Below are 19,396 nucleotides of genomic sequence, written 5' to 3'. Positions count from 1 at the left end.
GTTTGTATTGAAGATTCAAAATGCTGGATATTGCAGAGTTTAGGTGAAATCACAATATTCTATAGACATGCGTATAAAGAGGTTGAGATTGTGTCATCATCACACTCTGCATGTTCTGTTAGTGTATCGTTGAATTGAGATTGGGGCCTGACAAAATAATATTAGCGTGCAGATTTTTTGTTTGGTGTAGTGATCTGTTGTAGTGCTTGGTTATTTGTCATTTGAAAATTCCAGATAAACTTATGCAATCAGTGCAGAAAACTGTCCCTTCTAAACTAAGTCCTGCACATTTGTTTTTCATACGTGTATCAGTCATTTTTTTGCACCATTAAATTACCTTGTGGCTGGTATTTTAAAGCAAAAAGGGAACCAGTGCTTTCCTGTTTTTTGGATAGTCTTCAAACTTGTCAAGGTACCATCTGAAAAAGATTCAAGACATTTTATGCATCAAAAGGAAAAACAGACACAGCTGCGAATATTGAATCTCTGTGTGTGAGTCTGTGTGTGTGTTTTATACGAACTTGTGGTGAGAAAAGGCCCTGCTGGAAAGAACCACTGTGGTAAAGATAGAGAATGCTAAACTTTGGGCAGACTGAGCAGCCAGAGCGAAGCCTGCCCACTCTGTTATTTCTCCTAAGAAGTTGGCTCCTGACACATATTCAAACATTCCCCCTGCAGGACAAAAAGAACAGCACGTTTTAGTACTCAATAAAACAAACAAATGAAAAAAAAAACATAAATTCAATGATCAGGCTTGTTTGTGAAGGCTCTCATTCATCCAGGGAGTATCCATCGTAGAAAAAGGTTAAATCATTGACTGGACTGGGTTTGGTCAACCTAACGTCCAAAACGTCCTGAGCTTTACCAAACCCAGTCCAGTCAATGATTTAACCTTTTTCTACGATGGATCCAGGGAGTATCCATCGTAGGTAAACGTTACCTACGATGGACGTTAGGTTAACCAAACAAAGAGACTAATGATGAAAGAAAAGATAATCTATGTTTTTCCTATTTGTTAATGCATTAAATTAGTTTATATAGACATGGCTTGTACATGGTAGCTGTGGGCCATATCATATCGCTTATCGTTATTGCGATATTTTTTGATATCGTCGTAATTTTTTATATCGTTGTGGACACAATATAATTTCTGTTATGCTCAGCTCCATCAGAGCAGCATAAACACTGACTCTAGAACATGGGGGACAGGTGCTTAAAAAGTCAAATGAAGGATGCTATGAACTGATTTAATAGATCATATTTGCGAGGAAATTAGTGTACCGTAAAAAAAAAATATAATAAAATATGACTGAATTAATCTTTCCAATAAGCCTAAGGCTGGGATTTTGAAGTAATTTGTTAATTGTCAGTTATATTATATATCACCCTGCCCTAGTACATGGTGTACAATTTTCAAAAGCCTGGACATCTTTTTAACAACCAACATAGCTTTTCAAGTCCGAATTAGTTAGTTAATTCTTAATTAATAAGAGTTCATATCCATGGTCTTATTGTTAATGGATGACAAACATCTCAGTCAAGGTGAATCACACAATGTTATATGTTGTTCATATATAACAAGAGACAAAGACAATATGGATGTTGTGACTTGTATTATATGGGAGGTTACCTCTAGGAATCTTGTAGCCAGTCTCTCCTGGTTTCCTCAGATTCCTCAGAGTATGGTCAGAATACATATTCACGGTCCAACCAAGCAGCCACAGCAAAGATCCTGGAGATAATATACATACACAGTAAAAGGCTAGAACAGTATGTATACTAAGTTAATAACTACATTGTAATAGCATGAATGCAATTACACATCGATAGTTTCTTATGAGCTATGGCATTTGTAATTACCTGTTATAAAGCATGGGTGCCTTACCCATCCAGTGGGGTACTCAGCATAATGGCTCAGGTATCTCATCTGCATAAATCCATTGTAAATGCAGAAAACAAAAGCCAGGGCAAAGGAGACGAAAGGTGTCGGCTTACCTCCTCTGATTAAAAATGGATAAATAAGAGACCTGCAAAAGCACAGTTGGAGACACACTAGTTATATAATAAGCATTCAGTCCGATGGCCGACATACCAACTCACTCACCTGTGAATGTAATGGCAAAAATACATAGCCATAAGCAGCTGATTGGGCAGTATTGATGTTTTCGCAGCAGGTGTTGCGACTACTAGTAAGACAGGCACGAGGATGGCTGGCAACTCCTGCACAAACCACGCAAATTTGACATTCACTGGAAAGCCATACTTGCTGGTGGTATAGCGTCCATAAGGCACGTTTTCTTTCAGCAAAGTGACAAAGGAGCAGAAAGCCATAAAGAGCATAAAATAAGCCAAGCGGACGAGCACGTGCCGCTCTTCTTCTTCCGAGGAGAACAGCCAGTTGAGAATAGCCTCCATGGCTACAAAACAAATGATCGTTCCTACACAAAAAAAAGCAAACCTAAACTCAAACCTACGGCAGACCGAATTACATTGTGAAAAAAATTATGAAAGAACAAACTCAACATACGAAAAACCGACCAATAACCACACGCGCTCTCATGGCGTTCTTCCTTCAGCGCCAATGAGCGTCAGTGACCCAAACGCCCATGTGACCACAAGCCAATCAGCAGCCTTTAATCTTAGAAATACAATGTAAAGCGTAATCTAGACGCCTCAAATCCGTAATGTCATGAATTACACTTTGTGAATTACATGTCATTAACCACAAAAATACTGGCGTCAACTATGATTTAATTATTAGATTTTAACTCAGGCAGATGTTTGGACAGTCACTTGGGTCCTAACTCACGTGTGTCAATCTCAATACATCCGTGTGGTCAGAGAAACGCTCAGCATCAGCCCGCAGCGCACTGAAGAGGCCGAGAAACACGTTTAATAGACAAACCAACTGAGAAATCTCCGTTTTGTTCTCTGCTCGAGTATTTTGTTAAGAACCAGCACCACGTTTTTTCGAAGGTTTTTGTCCAGAGTTGTGTGTTTCTCCAACATGGGGAAAAGAAGCAGGCAGCGACAGAAAAACCAGTCTGCTGGAAGAGACAGAGACAACGCTGTAAGTTACTTTTATAGATCCACGTGTAAATGCATTCAGTTGTAATTACTTTATAAACATGTTGTGTGACTTTAGATGTGATTTTCTAACCAACCAGTTATTTCTAACCAAACTGTTGTTTCTTAGGGTTGGGGTGCTGGTTATGCTGACATTGTCAAAGAAAACAAGCTTTTCGAGCATTATTACAAGGAACAAGGTCTAGTCCCTGAAGGAGAGTTCGAGCAGTTTATGGAAGCCATGAGAGAGCCGCTTCCAGCAACTATCCGGATTACTGGATATAAAAGGTGTGTAAGAATCTGTGCACTCAAAACAACACCACCAGTCATAACAGTCCCTATTTACATTTGAGATTGCTTTTAGATTGCCTTTTTATATTTCCCTTCCAGCCATGCCAAAGAAATCCTCCACTGTCTGAAAGACAAGTACTTCAAAGACATTCAGGACCTGGAAATTGATGATCAGAAGATTGAAGCTCCACAGCCGCTCAGTTGGTACGTGTTGCTGTAGTGTTTAAGCGCAAAGTATTAACTGTTGCTTATCTTTGTGATTGTCTTCCCCAGGTATCCAGATGAGCAGGCCTGGCACACTAACATGAGCAGGAAAATTATCAGAAAGTCACCACTGTTGGAGAAGTTTCATCAGTTTTTAGTCAGTGAAACTGAGTCTGTAAGTAGATTCCACCAGACCTTTATCTTTGCTTTGTGACTGTGTACGTCCATTCCCGCCCCCCCCCAAAAAAACCTTGGTGTGTATTTGAAATTTTATATTTAAAAAAATTATGAAATGCCATACTTTGTACTTTCAGGGAAACATCAGCAGACAGGAAGCTGTCAGTATGATTCCTCCTCTGCTCATGAGTATTGAATCACATCACAAGGTGGAAACTGTTTACAAATTATTATTATTTTAAAGCCAGTATGCTTATATTTATCATGTGCTTTGTGCATCAACTTAGATTTTGGACATGTGTGCCGCTCCAGGATCGAAAACAGCCCAGCTGATTGAGATGTTGCATGCTGACATGGATGTGCCATTTCCTGGTTAGAAACTGACAATACACTATTAAAAGTATTCACTAGTATATTATGCCTATGTACTTAATGTTTTCTTGTTCATTTTAGAGGGTTTTGTCATTGCCAATGATGTGGACAACAAGCGCTGCTACCTGCTTGTGCATCAGGCTAAGCGACTCAACAGCCCTTGCATTATGGTGGTTAACCACGATGCCTCATGTATTCCCACTCTGCACATCACTTCAGATGGGAAGAGAGACATCCTCTTCTATGACCGCATCCTGTGTGATGTGCCCTGCAGGTTCGTACAGAGGGATGGGACAGCAAGGGCAATACTGTAGTTTGCGTTGTTCTTCTTTGAAAATGTGTTATTCACAGTCAAAAGTGCTGGTAAATTACCTTGTGTTACGGTGTCGATGGATGATGATTCAATCATCAACCAGGGACCTGACAAAAAACGGTTACTTACTCCAACCCCAGTTCTTAATACTATGTATTGCCTGCTTTAACATCGATGACAGCTTGGATTCTTTTGTGGTAGTTGTGGATGGGCCTCTTTATTTCCTCGGATGGTAAAACTGGCCATTTTTTTTTTGGGCCAAAAGCATCCAGGTCCTGTAAATTCCTGGGCTGTCTTGCATGAACTGCACGATTGGGATCTCTCCAGAGTGGGTAAATGATATAGGTCAGGAGACTGACATGGCCACTCCAGAACCTTTATTCTGCTGTAGCCAAGGAGAGGTCGACATATGGCCTTGTGCTTTGGATTGTTGTCATGTTGGAACACCGAAGTGCGTCCCATGTGCAGCTTCCAGGCTCTTCCAAATGTAACGTTTATGGTTGTGGCCAAAACGTTCCAAATGACATTGTTTCAGAAATGTTGAGGCTTGTCTCTGTGCTGTTTGGCATATTGTATGCAGATTGTGGCATTTGTGAAGTAATGGCTTTCTTCTGGCAACTTGGCTATGCAGCCCATTGTGCACCTTTTTCTAATTTTTTTTCTGTCTAGTTTTTAATGATTTTTTTTGTTGGTCTACTCTACCGTGTTTGGTTTCAACAACTGCTGCTTGATTTTGTCAGTGCCTTGGATATATTATTTATAATCCTTTCTTCCCGTTTTAAAGGGTTCAACTAGTTTCTTGCAGATCTTTGACAATTCTTTTGCTTTCCTCGTGACTCAGAAACCAGAAACGCCAGTGCAGCACTGGATGAAAGATGCAATGGTCTGTTAGTAGCCCAAAAACTCACTGACCTTTTATACACACACAATAATTACAAACACAGGTCACAGGTGAGGATGCTTACCTTTAGTAGCCATTCGAACCTGTTTGTGTCAACTTGTGTGCATATTACCAGACCAAGATCACCAGGGTATGTCCACGTTTGATCAGGGTCATTTTGGTAGTTTCTTTTTCAATTATGATTTAAAAAGAGCAAACTCAACTGTTTGACCATAATTGGCTTATAACTATGAGTAAAAATTCCATTTCATTCATACTCTATGGGAAAATAGTGGGGGGAAAAATAAATAAAATTGTCTTCCGAGGTATGTAAACCTCTGAGTACAACTGTATAGTCATTTCGGTGTGCTTGCATCCTATGCAGTGGTGATGGAACTATGAGGAAGAATATAGATGTGTGGAAGAAGTGGACCACAAGTAACAGCCTACATCTTCATGGGTGAGTGAAGCAAGGGCTGTGATTGTCTTTAAGGCACCACCATTCGTGTTTGTTTTTTGGGTCTTATTTTTGGATCTAAATAATGTGCCTCATAGCATAAATGCCTGAGTGAATATGATTCCTAGGCTCCAGCTGCGCATTGCCATTCGTGGAGTTGAACAGCTGGCCGTGGGAGGCAGGATGGTGTACTCCACCTGTTCTCTCAACCCTATAGAGGATGAGGCGGTTATTGCTGCACTCTTGGAAAAGAGTGAAGGTAAGGCTGACGTTTAAAACTACTTTAGAGAAGATGGTGTGCAATGACTTAAAGGCCAGTGACATAAGTTATCCCTTGAATACACAAGAATAATACAATAAACATGCTATTACACCAAATAATACAGAGCAATTAACATTTCATTATCATGTTACTGTAATTTTGCATTCATATGATTCTGCCTTCCTCATTGCCAGGATGCCTAGAGCTCATGGATGCCTCTGCGGATCTTCCAGGCCTTAAGTGGATGCCTGGTGTCAATTCTTGGAAGGTACAGTAGTTAAAGTCCATCTGTATCAATGCTCCGTGCACTCTCTTTGTTACATTAATGCTGCTCTTGTAGCTGATGACTAAAGAAGGGCAGTGGTTCTCAGACTGGTCTGAAGTTCCAGCTAAACGGCACACGCAGATCCGCCCAACCATGTTCCCACCAAACGACCCAGAGAAATTGGCCAATATGCATTTGGAGAGATGGTAAGTTTTGTCTCACTTCTTTGGAATCCTCATAAACAATTTCCTTTGGTTCTAACAAGCCACCTGAGTGTTTGATGGCAAAGCCAATGACACCTTGTGGTTGAGGAGGAGAATGCAATAATATAAAATAAAAAAATAAAAATTTGACAATATAGAAATTACACATATACTATGGAAACAAATTTGATCTGCATTAAGCCATGGCTTGGCAGTGTAATTTTCATTACAAATTACTTTGACCAGTAGAGGGGGCCATTGGTAAAGTTTTTCAAACCTCATTGTCTACTCATGCTGCTGTGAAACATGACTGTAGATGGCAGTACAAATAAATCGGAATTTTAAATAAATATATCTATATGTGCATGTGTTGACAGTATGAGGATTCTGCCTCATCATCAGAACACTGGGGGCTTCTTTGTGGCTGTTCTGTTAAAGAAAGCTCCAATGCCGTGGAACAAAAGATATCCCAAGGTAATTTGTCAGAAACAAAAAAAACAAATGAGACTTAAGCCTTAGTTTTCTGACCATCTCACTGTGGTGTTCAGCTGAGGAAGGAGGTCCCCACCTCTGCCCCGTCAACCCCTACAGACTTAGGCAGTGTCCCCGAGAGCTCTGTGGGTGACGTGGAGGAAGTCTGTGCAGAGGCAACAGAGGACGCGCAAATAGCAGACGAGACACCCAAAGGAGCAACAGTGGCCCAGGGGACCGCTGCCCAACAAGATGGAGTGTGTGGGTGAGTCATGCCTGCTCTGTCTGTAGCAATAATAAATAAACAAATGGCACAGGTTACAATATTAGGCTCTCACAAATGGCCCATTGGATTTTATTAGAGCTCTCAAAGTCCTTTCCTTATTGATTGTGGGACTTTGTAACATGGACTAATCAATTTGACCTTCAAAGTGTATATTCAATGTTTATTCATGGCTAATGCAATACATTCAATTCATATTATTAACTGTATAGTAACATTGCATTTTCATATTGAATTACTTTATATTTCACTCAATATTGTTTCAGACCTCCACCAAACAAGAAGATGAAGCTTTTTGGATACAAGGAGGACCCTTTTGTGTTCTTAACAGAAGAGGATCCAGTATTCACTACGATTCAGTATGTGTTTTGCTCCACAAACACTTAAATACTTGGCATAGTTGTATTTTATTGATAAAGATTTTTTGTTTCTGTAGATCCTTCTATGACCTGTCTCCAGACTTCCCCAAATTGAATGTTTTGACCAGGACACATGAAGGCAAGAAGAGACACTTGTACATGGTGTCCAAGGAGCTACGCAATGTACTTCTAAACAACAGTGAGAGGATGAAGGTTAGTTACTGGCATTTTTTTTCTATGTCCTGAGTCTGCAGTATTCTTATTTTGGGTGAGACTGGATGTTTGTTTTGCAAGTGTGCATGTTGTGCCCAGAGAGATGAGCGCTGACAGATGGGATTTGCTTTTCCTAAATCCCTATAGTCTTGCACCTCATAGCACCTGCACAGGTGGTGCTGTGTTAGGTTTCAAAGCATTATCAGACATTATCTGTCTTCTGCATCTTAAATATCTTCAGGTTTGTTTCCTCACTATGACTTGAGGGGTAATCTACAAATCAGAGTGCTCCAGAGCTTGTCATAGATTTAGGCTTCAACTTTTTGTACAAAAACAAGCGAGGTTAAAAATATGACACCTACCCCAGTGTTGTCCCATGGGTTGTAGCATTTTTAGTAAGGTCCAAAACTACATAGGAACCCTGTTTACCAAGTGGCTTTTGGAGTTGCCCTTGACCACCAGGGGGAGGCATTACAGCAATGTCAGCTCCTCGCCATGAGGACCAGATAGAATTTTTTCCTCGCCCATCGGTTTAAGACATGGGAATTGTCACTGGAATATTTTCCCTGCTGTTAACTTACCTCACAGTTATTATGACAATAACAGTTTGTGACATCCTGACTTTTTAAAACAAAAAGGATTGAGTTGACTTTGCTCAAAGTTTTCTTCTTTTCTTGTTTAGGTCATCAATACAGGGGTGAAGGTGTGGTCTCGCAACAGTGATGGAGAGGAGTTTGGCTGTGCTTTTAGACTGGCTCAGGAGGTAAAGTTTTCCATTTAATAGATGAGCAGTGTTGAGTAATGTTACTTTTAAAAGTAACTTGTTTAGTTAGCTTGTTTCACCTCTGGGAAAGTAGCTTGTTATGTTACTGCACTACTTTATTATGAAGTGAACACACTAGAGCACTCATCCGTTACCAATAATAAGCATCTAAATATAGCCTTAATTTGTCAACCATTTTTTCCGATGTGGAATGCTCCATTCCACAAACTGAGTCGCCAAAAAGGCAAGCTCACACAGAGGGCCCGATACCAGTAAATGATTTCAATAATGGCACACTAAATTCACTTCTGAGCTTTATTTTGTCTGTGGACAAATAGCTGTTAAAGGCAACAATAATGAGCATGAATTACAGGCACAACCTACTATAGTCTACGTATAGCAAACGACACTAAGCTTTTATACGTAAACAGTTTGGCACCTTCACAAACTGTGCTAGTTTTTCAACAAAAAGAATGTCAGTAAAGGAGCTCTTATGCATTACAAAGTGAATTGAATTGGTAACAAACACACAACATACTCAACTTGATTTAGATTAATTGTACAGCTTTCCTCAACCACATACAGCCACGAGTTTGTTGATTACATTGGAAGGACCGATGCTGCCAAAAGCAAAGCGTTGTTTGTGAGGCAAGGGCAGCTTCATCGTGGTTTTCCTTTTTTATTATTATTTTTTTAATCATTCATGACAAGTAAAAAAGTGAACAGACAAACAATGTAAGACATTCAATATAAGACAAACAATGTTAGACACAGACATTAACAGACTAACAGACTTGGATGTTGTCATGTATAACAATGGTGACAGTTATAATCTTGTTGTAAAAGAGTAGTGTGGGCAAAAGCTATTGATTTTGATGAGAAGTTTGGTGAAAATTAACTTAATATTGTTGCGCAAAAGTAAATTGTATTTGAAGAGTTATGAACATGGAGTGCAAAGGGGTAAAAAGTTAAAGAAAAGTAATACGTTTCTCATCTCCATCCGGAGTTTCTGTCTGTTAAATTTAAGCAATAGTTTGTTTATTTGTTTGTTCTCCCTTCACCATATGTTGCATTAGAAGTGTTGTGTGAGAAGTATTGTGTGGGAGTGGGGGATTCCCTTGCTTTCGATCGCTCCTTCCAAAGGGTCATTTGGGAGACATCCCTATCCCCTCCAATTTTACTTTGCTCACCTCAACTGGTCGCCCCCATGGTTTTTCTATTTCGCATAGGCCAAATAAGACAACCAGTGGCCCTGAGCAAAAAAAAAATCCCCTATGGGAAACTAGTACTAGATTACCAGCAAATGCAAAACTAACTCGTTACTTTACTCGGAAAACGTAATCTGAGTACTCTAAAGCGTTACTATGTAGCACGTTACCCCCAACACTGAAGATAAGTAATGCACTTTGTGCACCAATTCATTTGGAAATCAAGGCAAGGCAAGTTTATTTGTACAGCACATTTCATGCCAAAGACCACTCAATGTGCCTCACAGCAACACCAAACACTCTGAAATACAATGAAAATACAATGAAAATACAATGAAAAACAAATCAATAGATACAATTAAATACAAAATATCTGTATGTATATTAAAATGAGTTACTTAAAATAGATTCAATTGTCAAAGGCAGCAGTGAATAACCATGCTTTCAGCCTGGACTAAAACATAGTCAGAGTTGATCAGACTCAAAGTTTTATGTCGAAATAAATAGGTGGTCTGTCACTCTCAGCCTGACTGTATTCTGTTCTTCAGGGTATCTACACTCTTCAGCCGTACATTCGCTCTAGGATGATCACAGTGAGTGTGGAAGACATCAAAGTCTTACTGACACAGGAGAACCCCTACCTCAGCAAACTACAAGAAGATGCTCATGCTCAGGCCAAAAAGATTGGTATGTAAGATTTACTTCTGTTGTTCAACTTAAAATGTGAAAGTGATATATGATGTAGATTCATTACCTGCAAAGTGAGATATGTAGCTTTTATTTGTTTTCATTTTGATTTATTATGGCTCACAGCTTGTAAAAAACCCAAATAAAAATGGACTGTAAGCCATAATCATCAAAATCAATCAAAACAAAGGCTTGTCACTTGTCACTTTGCATGTAATGAGTCTATATCATATATTAGTTTGAATAACAGAAGTAAATGCACTTTTTCGTGATATTCTAATTATATGACGAACGCCTGTATAATTTGTTCACAGGAATGGGTAGCATCGTCCTGAAGTATATTCCAAACCCAAAGTACGTTTTTTTTTTACTCATGAGCATGTATTTGTTTGAGTATTGGTTTCCTTTTGTCTAATTTTCAATTGTCTTTTTGTCAGTCACCCCATAGACCCGCAGTGCCCCATCCAGTTGTGTGGCTGGAGAGGAAAGACATCCATCCGAGCCTTTGTCCCTCGCAACGAGAGACTTCATTACCTTCGCATGTTAGGGGTGGAGGTGTTCCGGGACAAACAAGGCCAGGGGCAGAAACCAAGTGATGGAGAAAAGGAAGGAAAGAGTCAGGAAGAGGAGCTGGTTGAGGGGGAGAATGAGGAAGAGCTGGTGGTTGAAGATCACAATGGAGATGGAGCTGCTGAACCAGAGCCTAAGTCTGGAAGTGGCGAACCAGTGAAGAGCTGAAGATGTCAAGGCCATGTCAGAACAGTATGGGAAACAGGAGAGATGACGTGGTGCAAGAACATTTTGTATGAAAAGGTGCATATTTGCATCTATCCAGAAATCTCCAAAGGAGACTTAAAACCACTCCTTTAGGAGTTTAATTTTGACTAGTTATCAACTGTTTAGTTAAAAGGCTTGATTGTTTTATAAAGGATTTTTAATTTTTAGCATTAGTCCACTATTTGGGTTACGAATAGTGTCTTTTTTGTGCAAAACGTATTTTGAAACGCAAATGTAACACATTAAATGTCTCCAGTTCATTAAAGTGAAACAAATTCTTACTTTTCCAGTCACAGTGGACTTGTCTAAACTCATTACAACTCCATCTTCATTGTACCCTGTCCGCTGTTGCCACGGCAGCCCTCCTGAGCAAGATGGACAGACATTTGTTTATTACTGAGTCCAGCTGCCATGGCAACAGGCGTCATGACGATAAGTCCCTTGTCTCAGTGGGCTTTGGTACTTGTTCCTAATGGACCTCGTTGCTTCCTCAGTCTGAGGTGAGACCACACTGCTGTATCTTTCATGTCAATGTCCTGAGCTGTGGATGCAACCAGTGACCCATGGAACTAAGTATTGCTGGCACTTATTAGAAAATACTTCTCCAGAGTGTTTAATGGGCATATATGTAGAAGTGTGTGTGCATGGAATTGATAAACAGCTTTTAAAAGGAAGTGTGAAAAGTGTTGGAGAGTGAAGGTGAAACTTCAGCAAGCTTTTTTTGTAGAGCCAGTCAAGGATGAACAATGCGAGGAAAATCGCGTTTTTCGATGAAAGCCTTGAGTGGATGGAGAGGAGTGAGCGGATGGTGGTGGGAGGGGGCGATGAATAAATTGAATTGGACAGATAGAGGTTCAGAAATAAGGCGAATAGTTGTTAGTGACTCATTGGTCCAACTGTGTATGTGTGGTATGCCTACTTTTGTGTTGCTGTTTTGTCACTCTGAATACTGTTCTTTTGCCTTTCAAACGCAATCTGCTAATACTAGCCATAACATTAAGCCAGTAGCTCCGTATATCACATTTTATAGCATCTTTCTCCTAAAAAATAGTCATAAGCCAATAATTTTGTTAAAATCGAAAATATTTTGTAGCCAAGCTTAAAATACTGAGCAACTGTTCAAGCAAAAAAGTGTAATTTATGCCACAAACAATATACAACATTAAATGGGATAACTGAAAAATACACCTTAAAATTAGCCTGAAGCCATTCTTAGGTAAAACAAAATATCTTGTCATATGTCAACACAGCTTCTGTCACATGTTTTCTCATTTATTCAAAAATCATTGTACTACATTCAATAGGTAAAGCTAAAGTACTCTGTGAAGTATAAGTTAATGTAGCAGGTTGCTACCGGGCAATTAATAACATGACATTATTCGATGCGGAATGGTGAAACCAGTCTGCATGCCCTCTCACAGCCTTTAACGAGGAGGATTCTGAAATGTTCTCAAACTGTCACACCAGTTTAAGTCACGCCTTTGAATTTTCTCCCCATAAGTGCCTTTGTTTTTTGCGCACAAGTTCAAAACCCTCATGATTGCAGGGGCCCAGTAGACATTTCATCACATTTGCTTTGGAAGGATGGTATGCCATGAATTGGAACAGTGATATTTGTAACTGAAGTGCAGTGCGTTGCGGCAGAATTGGCTGTCGGCTATGTCCTCTCACCTGGGGGGTTGTAGGTTTAATTCTAAGGAATCTAATGCAAACAGGCATGGCAGGAAAGTGAATGACATTTTGCATTTAACTAGTTAAGAAAACAATGGCTTTTGCTCTTCTAGCTTCAAGTCATATTTTAAGCTTTATGGAAATTATTATTATTATTTTGGTTGTTAAAAGTCTTGGATGAGAGCATAGCCAGTGATACCGTCAGACACAGCAGTGTTTGGAGTGTACAATCTGAATTTGGGCAAAACATAACTATGGCAACAACACAAGGATTTATGCATGTATTTGTTTTATGTAAATCGTGTGCCAAAGATTTCAGCTGTGCTGTATCTGGAAAGAAACATCCATCCCATTTTCTTTTGCTTTATCTGGTGCCGGGTAGTGGAGGCAGAAATCTGAGCAGAGATGCCCAGATTTCTCTGTATCTATGTACACTTCCTCCAGCTGTTCAGGGGGGATCCTGATGCGGTACCAAGCCAGTGTGTCCTGGGTCTTCTCGTGGGCCTCATAGCAGTGGGACATGCCCAGTAAACCTCCCATGGGAGGCAACCAGGGGGTATCTGAAACAGATCTAGCCACCTCAGCTGGCTCCGCGCAACGTGAAGGAGCAGCGGCTCTACTCCAAGTTCCTTCCGGGTTACTGCGCCTAACCACCATGACCATAGGTCATGAATGTAGATGGACCGGTAAATCGAGAGCTTTGCCTCCAACTCAGCTCCGTCTTCACCACAACAGTGGCAGTTCCAGGGGTCGGAACAAAAACTAAATAAAATAAACATCTGACTATATCGCTGGGTTTCGCAGTAATAAATTGAGAATTATATTTACAGTGTTTTCTCTAGATTGGTGGCACAATGGTGGCACAGTTGATATCTATTTGAATAATTTTATTTAATATCTTTTGGATGAAAAATGTCACATTATTTCTATTTAATCTTTACACAGTCCTTTTTATCAAAATAGTCTACATGTAATACAACATACAAGTTATTACTTTTTTTAAATATATAAATATACTGTACGGACCTTAATTATCTCCTCGTCCAACACCCTTGACATGTAAGGAATTTATGGAACAAAAATGTTAACTGGGTGTGGGGCTGCATATTAGACGGACTTGTCATAATGTTACTGCTGATTGTAAATCGGATCGTTGATTTAAAAAAAAAAAAAGATATTACTCCTTTATGATCATACACAATATCATCAGGATATTTATGACTACAACATGTTCACCACATCATTGTTCAGCACACTGCAAGTTAATCCCATGCCCGGTTATTTTAAGCACATCTTACGTCAGACTTTAAAGTCCACTTGTGCAATGTGTAAATGTTATGAATCTTCATTCATTAATTCATTCTCCTTCCTCTTCCTCTCCCTCCTATCGCTCAAGTGCACAGAAGTGATGCTCTGTGCCCTCCAGTGCCCGTGGTCTCGTGGACATGCATATATGTTTGAGATTATGTAATCAAGCTCTTACGCAATCATACGGGAGGCAAATTTGTAGAGAGACAGAGTGAGAGACGGAAAAAAGAGAGGGGGAGAGATAGTGGGAGGAGGAGGGGGGTGTATTTCATGTTTGGATTAAAACAAATCCCACTCAGCTCAACACACACAGCCCTTTAGAAATCTGTGGCAAAATCTCTGCTTCGAGATAGTGGAGCTGCTATCTGATAGGGTTATTAAGTGTGTCCTATGTGGATGGGATGTGATGTTTTATGGCAACATTGCACATGCTAAAATGCTAAGCTTATCTATAGTTGTGCTTGTGTTTACGATTTAATCCCCTTTCTCCTTGCTGCTGGGCTATGTTGCGGATATGACGTGTAGATGTGACAGGAGCATGTAGGTGCATGGACACAAACAAAACTAGAACCTTTATACGGTATACACAGGGACTATACCAGAAACGTTTTATTCAAATTCATACTATACTCAACCGGATTAGCCAAAGAACATCTAGGGGCCCGTGTGTGTGTAGGACCGGTACTTCAGTGTGCCGCAGTTTGAGAAGCAGTGTTATGAAATCATGTGCTGCAGGTGAGCCCGCACTCCTCCTGCATTAGGCCAAATGAAAGCCTCAGGAGAGCCTCTTCAACCCTCTCCACTCAGTGTGTAATCAACAGCTGCTCCACAGTCGCAGCACAACACATTTCTCTACAGAGTGAAGAGGCCCAGCACAAGTGGGCTCCGATTCTACTGAAACATTTATAAACTACAGTGTGTTGATATTACCAGACGTCACGGACATTATTAGAATTACAGTATTGTCCCCACAGAAATGTGTCCTCTAATGAACAGCATCTGTTTCAATAATATATTTCACATTGCATCAGTCTCCGTTGTTGATTTGAAAATGAAATATACTTTGGAAGTGACACAAAATGCCATCTTTGACTGGGAGGGCCAATGTAGGGATCACTGCACACTGTGGTGACTTACACGGTCTTACACACAGCAGCTGCCAGCCTGACTGATGTACTGTACGCTGCACAGATTCATACCCAGCACTCAGAGAAAAGACAGGCTAGTATTTCACAATGACAGTTTGAGGTAAGGGCTATACTAGCATCAGCCCTGTGTGTCTGTAATTACTGCTACTCTCTCTGACTGTGCTAACTCCACCTCTCTCTGACTGTGCTAACTCTACCTCTCCCTAACTATGCTAAGTCTACCTCTTTCTGACTGTGCTAACTCCACCTCTCCCTAACTGTGCTAACGCCATCTCTCCCTGACTGTGTTAACTCTACCTCTCCCTAACTATGCTAACTCCACCTCTCTCTGACTGTGCTAACTCTACCTCTCCCTAACTATGCTAACTCCACCTCTCTCTGACTGTGCTAACTCTACCTCTCCCTAACTATGCTAACTCCACCTCTCCCTGACTGTGTTAACTCTACCTCTCCCTAACTATGCTAACTCCACCTCTCTCTGACTGTGCTAACTCTACCTCTCCCTAACTATGCTAACTCCACCTCTCTCTGACTGTGCTAACTCTACCTCCCCCTAACTATGCTAACTCCACCTCTCCCTGACTGTGTTAACTCTACCTCTCCCTAACTGTGTTAACTCTACCTCTCCCTAACTATGCTAACTCCACCTCTCTCTGACTGTGCTAACTCTACCTCTCCCTAACTATGCTAACTCCACCTCTCTCTGACTGTGCTAACTCTACCTCCCCCTAACTATGCTAACTCCACCTCTCCCTGACTGTGTTAACTCTACCTCTCCCTAACTATGCTAACTCCACCTCTCTCTGACTGTGCTAACTCTACCTCTCCCTAACTGTACTAACTCCACCTCTCTCTGACTGTGCTAACTCTACCTCCCCCTAACTATGCTAACTCTACCTCTCCCTAACTATGCTAACTCCACCTCTCTCTGACTGTGCTAACTCCACCTCTCCCTACCTGTGCTAACTCCACCTCCCCCTGACTGTGCTAACTCCACCTCTCTCTGACTGTGCTAACTCCACCTCTCCCTAACTGTGCTAACTCCACCTCTCTCTGACTGTGCTAACTCCACCTCTCCCTAACTGTGCTAACGCCATCTCTCCCTGACTGTGTTAACTCTACCTCTCCCTAACTATGCTAACTCCACCTCTCTCTGACTGTGCTAACTCTACCTCTCCCTAACTATGCTAACTCCACCTCTCTCTGACTGTGCTAACTCTACCTCTCCCTAACTGTACTAACTCCACCTCTCTCTGACTGTGCTAACTCTACCTCCCCCTAACTATGCTAACTCTACCTCTCCCTAACTATGCTAACTCCACCTCTCTCTGACTGTGCTAACTCCACCTCTCCCTACCTGTGCTAACTCCACCTCCCCCTGACTGTGCTAACTCCACCTCTCTCTGACTGTGCTAACTCCACCTCTCTCTGACTGTGCTAACTCCACTTCTCCCTGACTGTGCTAACTCTACCTCTCCCTAACTGTGCTAACTCTACCTCTCCCTCTTGCTTACTAACTCCACCTCTCCCTACCTGTGCTAACTCTACCTCTCCCTACCTGTGCTAACTCTACCTCTCCCTAACTGTGCTAACTCTACCTCTCCCTACCTGTGCTAACTCTACCTCTCCCTAACTGTGCTAACTCTACCTCTCCATGACTGTGCTAACTCTTTCTGACTGTGCTAACTCTACCTCTCCCTGACTGTGCTAACTCTTTCTGACTGTGCTAACGCCATCTTTCCCTGACTGTGCTAACTACCATCTCTCCATTTTATTTATTCAAGTTTAGTTCTATTTTTTTTTTGTTGTTGTCCTGATTTAATTTTCATCTAGAAATGGTAATACTTGAAAAGTCTTTCAATCTATGAGGCAGTACTCTTTGTGAAAAGTTTGACAATCACTGCTCTTTATGCCTTATTACTGCATGTCTCACATTTACATGTGCTTGATTATACAGGTGCACTGTTATTGCATTGACTTTTACTTCAGTGAGCCTGGAGCACTTACTGTGTTCTGAAGATGTAATCAAAATGGACTAAAAAGCCGGTTGAGAGTAATACAAATGTCATTAAGTCTTGAGAGAGTGCCATATCTGAAATGTAACTAATAATCAGCTTGATGGTGGAGATAGCACACCTTCAATCATCAGATTCCATGTTTAGGGCCATACATTTGCTAATACCAACAGTAGGCCTAATGCTTCCTATTGGTCTTTTCCCTTCTTTTTTGTGATTTGTAAATACAACGAAAGGCAAATTTGTTTTGACCTTTATTTAACCAGGAAAGTCCCACTGAGATTAAGAATCTCTTTTTCAGGGGAGTCCTGGCCCCAGAGGGGAACCTATTGTACATGTTTTAGTTTTTTTATTTATTTAAAGAATACAGAAAGGTATCCTAATTTTAGATAAAAGCTCAGAATTTAGTTGAGTGGGTGGTTTAATTGAGAATAGACGTGCATTTCTAAGCATGTGAGTGTCAGAGTGAATCATTAAGAAATAAAAAAGATCAAAATTTCAAGTATTTTAAGGGATAACAGGCAGACATCAGTCCCTTCATGGACACTAAAGTCACAATCTTTCTTCAGAGTGATTGCACTAACAGCTAAACAACACTGCATCTCTGTTTCTCATCAAACTATTTCTTGCATGTTCAACTGGGAAGTTTCAAACATGCACATACCCTGCAAAGTTAACTTCATTCGCCGTGTCCTCATACCCAGGGCAGATCTTAAGGGGAAGCCTTTGATCTTAAGCACAGTGAACTTTATGTTAGATCTGAAACACAAACAGTGGCTTCTGTACGTTATTGCAGAAATGTGGGGCATAGGTGAGCACTTACTTGTGAAGGCTCAGTGAATAGACAGTCTTTGTGATTGTCTGTGGAATCGACCAGTGGCTGCAGCCTTGTTATGGAAGATTAGTCACAACACTCCGGAGGACAACGCAAGGGAGGAGAGTGATGAGCTGCCCTCTGTTAAGTGCTTCTTTTACAACAGCCCAGCCCCAACCCGTGGATTTCAATGCATTTTCATTTGTTTTGCAGTATTAATTCATTTTATTTTATGGCTGCATATCTATTGGGGACAAGAAAGGAGTTCCAACTCAAACTTAATGAGTGGGTTGGTTGTATTACCAGGAAGTGCTAAGAACCAATTACAGCATTGTATAGAACAGACTTTACAGAGATATGAATGGGTCCCTCTTAACTTTCTTTATACCTATGTTAAATAGGTCTGACTGCATGACTGAGCCGGCGATTTGTTGACCAGAGTTGAATCATTGCCTTCACTGTCGCACAGTGAGACATAAATCAGTCTGCTGACACTGTACATGCGTTTTGAATAAAGTTGGCAGGAGAATTGATGAATCAAGTCACTCAAAATACAAAAATTTCAGACTTGATTTCATTACAAGGGGAAATAAACACTCAAGTTTCATTGATGTGAGTCACTTTAATTTGACCGTGTGCTAATATGCCCCATCATGATACAAATAAAGACCATTCAAACTATTTATCAGAGGCTTTTTATGAAAAGGACTGCACATATACCAACAATGATTACCTCGTTTATAAAAGAGATTCTCAGATAATTATTACTAATCAGTGACGGGCCAAAACTGGTAAATGATGCATTTGATTGTGGATCTATTGTGGAGCTCCTGCTTGAATCTTGTGTGGCAGAGGCGTCCTACCGTATATAAAACAATATCCAGCCAGATCCCCCTCTGGATTACTGTCTTTGTTTAACTCAGGGAGAGCTGTCCTCTCCGTCTCGCCTCCACGAGTGTAGTTTAACCCCCTGTGCGCCGAAGGGATCTGAAGCCGGGGCTGTGGATCGTGTGATGACAGTGGCGGCTGGTGGGGGTGAAGAGCACGGGTCCAAATGGAGGTGAGGGTGTGGGAGATGTGGAAGAGTCAGAGAGTTGGACTTGGAAGCGGGGGCGGGCGGAGGAGAGGAGAGGGAGGGGGTGTACAAGGCTTTATTTAGTGCATGCCTGCAGGTGTTGCCTAGTAACAG

At 40.9% G+C, this 19,396-nt stretch overlaps 2 protein-coding genes across 2 annotated transcripts; one reads left to right on the top strand and one right to left on the bottom strand.

The window, feature by feature from the left end:
• Positions 1–343: 343 nt before the first annotated feature.
• Positions 344–2,468, bottom strand: srd5a1 (steroid-5-alpha-reductase, alpha polypeptide 1 (3-oxo-5 alpha-steroid delta 4-dehydrogenase alpha 1)). Its single transcript, XM_079570722.1, has 5 exons — positions 2,105–2,468; positions 1,861–2,027; positions 1,631–1,732; positions 522–672; positions 344–419 (listed from the first exon to the last, which is right to left on the bottom strand). The coding sequence occupies exons 1-5, from the start codon at positions 2,413–2,415 to the stop codon at positions 353–355; spliced, it is 798 nt and encodes a 265-aa protein (XP_079426848.1). The 5' UTR covers positions 2,416–2,468; the 3' UTR covers positions 344–352.
• Positions 2,469–2,825: 357 nt separating this feature from the next.
• On the top strand, positions 2,826–11,502 carry nsun2 (NOP2/Sun RNA methyltransferase 2). Its single transcript, XM_079570478.1, has 19 exons — positions 2,826–3,070; positions 3,197–3,354; positions 3,457–3,561; positions 3,631–3,736; positions 3,876–3,947; positions 4,026–4,110; positions 4,192–4,384; positions 5,689–5,763; positions 5,889–6,019; positions 6,217–6,290; positions 6,363–6,493; positions 6,868–6,964; positions 7,039–7,226; positions 7,511–7,603; positions 7,681–7,816; positions 8,499–8,579; positions 10,336–10,474; positions 10,789–10,828; positions 10,912–11,502. Exons 1-19 carry the CDS (start codon positions 3,008–3,010, stop codon positions 11,210–11,212), a joined length of 2,268 nt encoding a protein of 755 aa, XP_079426604.1. The 5' UTR covers positions 2,826–3,007; the 3' UTR covers positions 11,213–11,502.
• The last annotated feature ends 7,894 nt before the right edge of the window (positions 11,503–19,396 follow it).

This window comes from Gobius niger (genome assembly GCF_951799975.1).
Source record: "Gobius niger genome assembly, chromosome: 14".
Lineage (NCBI taxonomy): Eukaryota > Metazoa > Chordata > Actinopteri > Gobiiformes > Gobiidae > Gobius > Gobius niger.
Note: the sequence above shows the minus strand (reverse complement) of the source record. Positions and strands in the feature narration are given on the sequence as shown.

Coding starts and splice junctions, on each gene's coding strand:
- srd5a1 (XM_079570722.1), bottom strand. CDS start 2,415: ATGGAGGCTATTCTCAACTGGCTGTTCTCCTCGGAAGAAGAAGAGCGG. Junction 2,028..2,104: donor TTTTGCCATTACATTCACAG/GTGAGTGAGTTG, acceptor GTGCTTTTGCAG/GTCTCTTATTTATCCATTTT. Junction 673..1,630: donor TGGCTACAAGATTCCTAGAG/GTAACCTCCCAT, acceptor TTTGTCCTGCAG/GGGGAATGTTTGAATATGTG.
- nsun2 (XM_079570478.1), top strand. CDS start 3,008: ATGGGGAAAAGAAGCAGGCAGCGACAGAAAAACCAGTCTGCTGGAAGA. Junction 4,385..5,688: donor CTGTGTGATGTGCCCTGCAG/GTTCGTACAGAG, acceptor CATCCTATGCAG/TGGTGATGGAACTATGAGGA. Junction 6,965..7,038: donor GGAACAAAAGATATCCCAAG/GTAATTTGTCAG, acceptor TGTGGTGTTCAG/CTGAGGAAGGAGGTCCCCAC.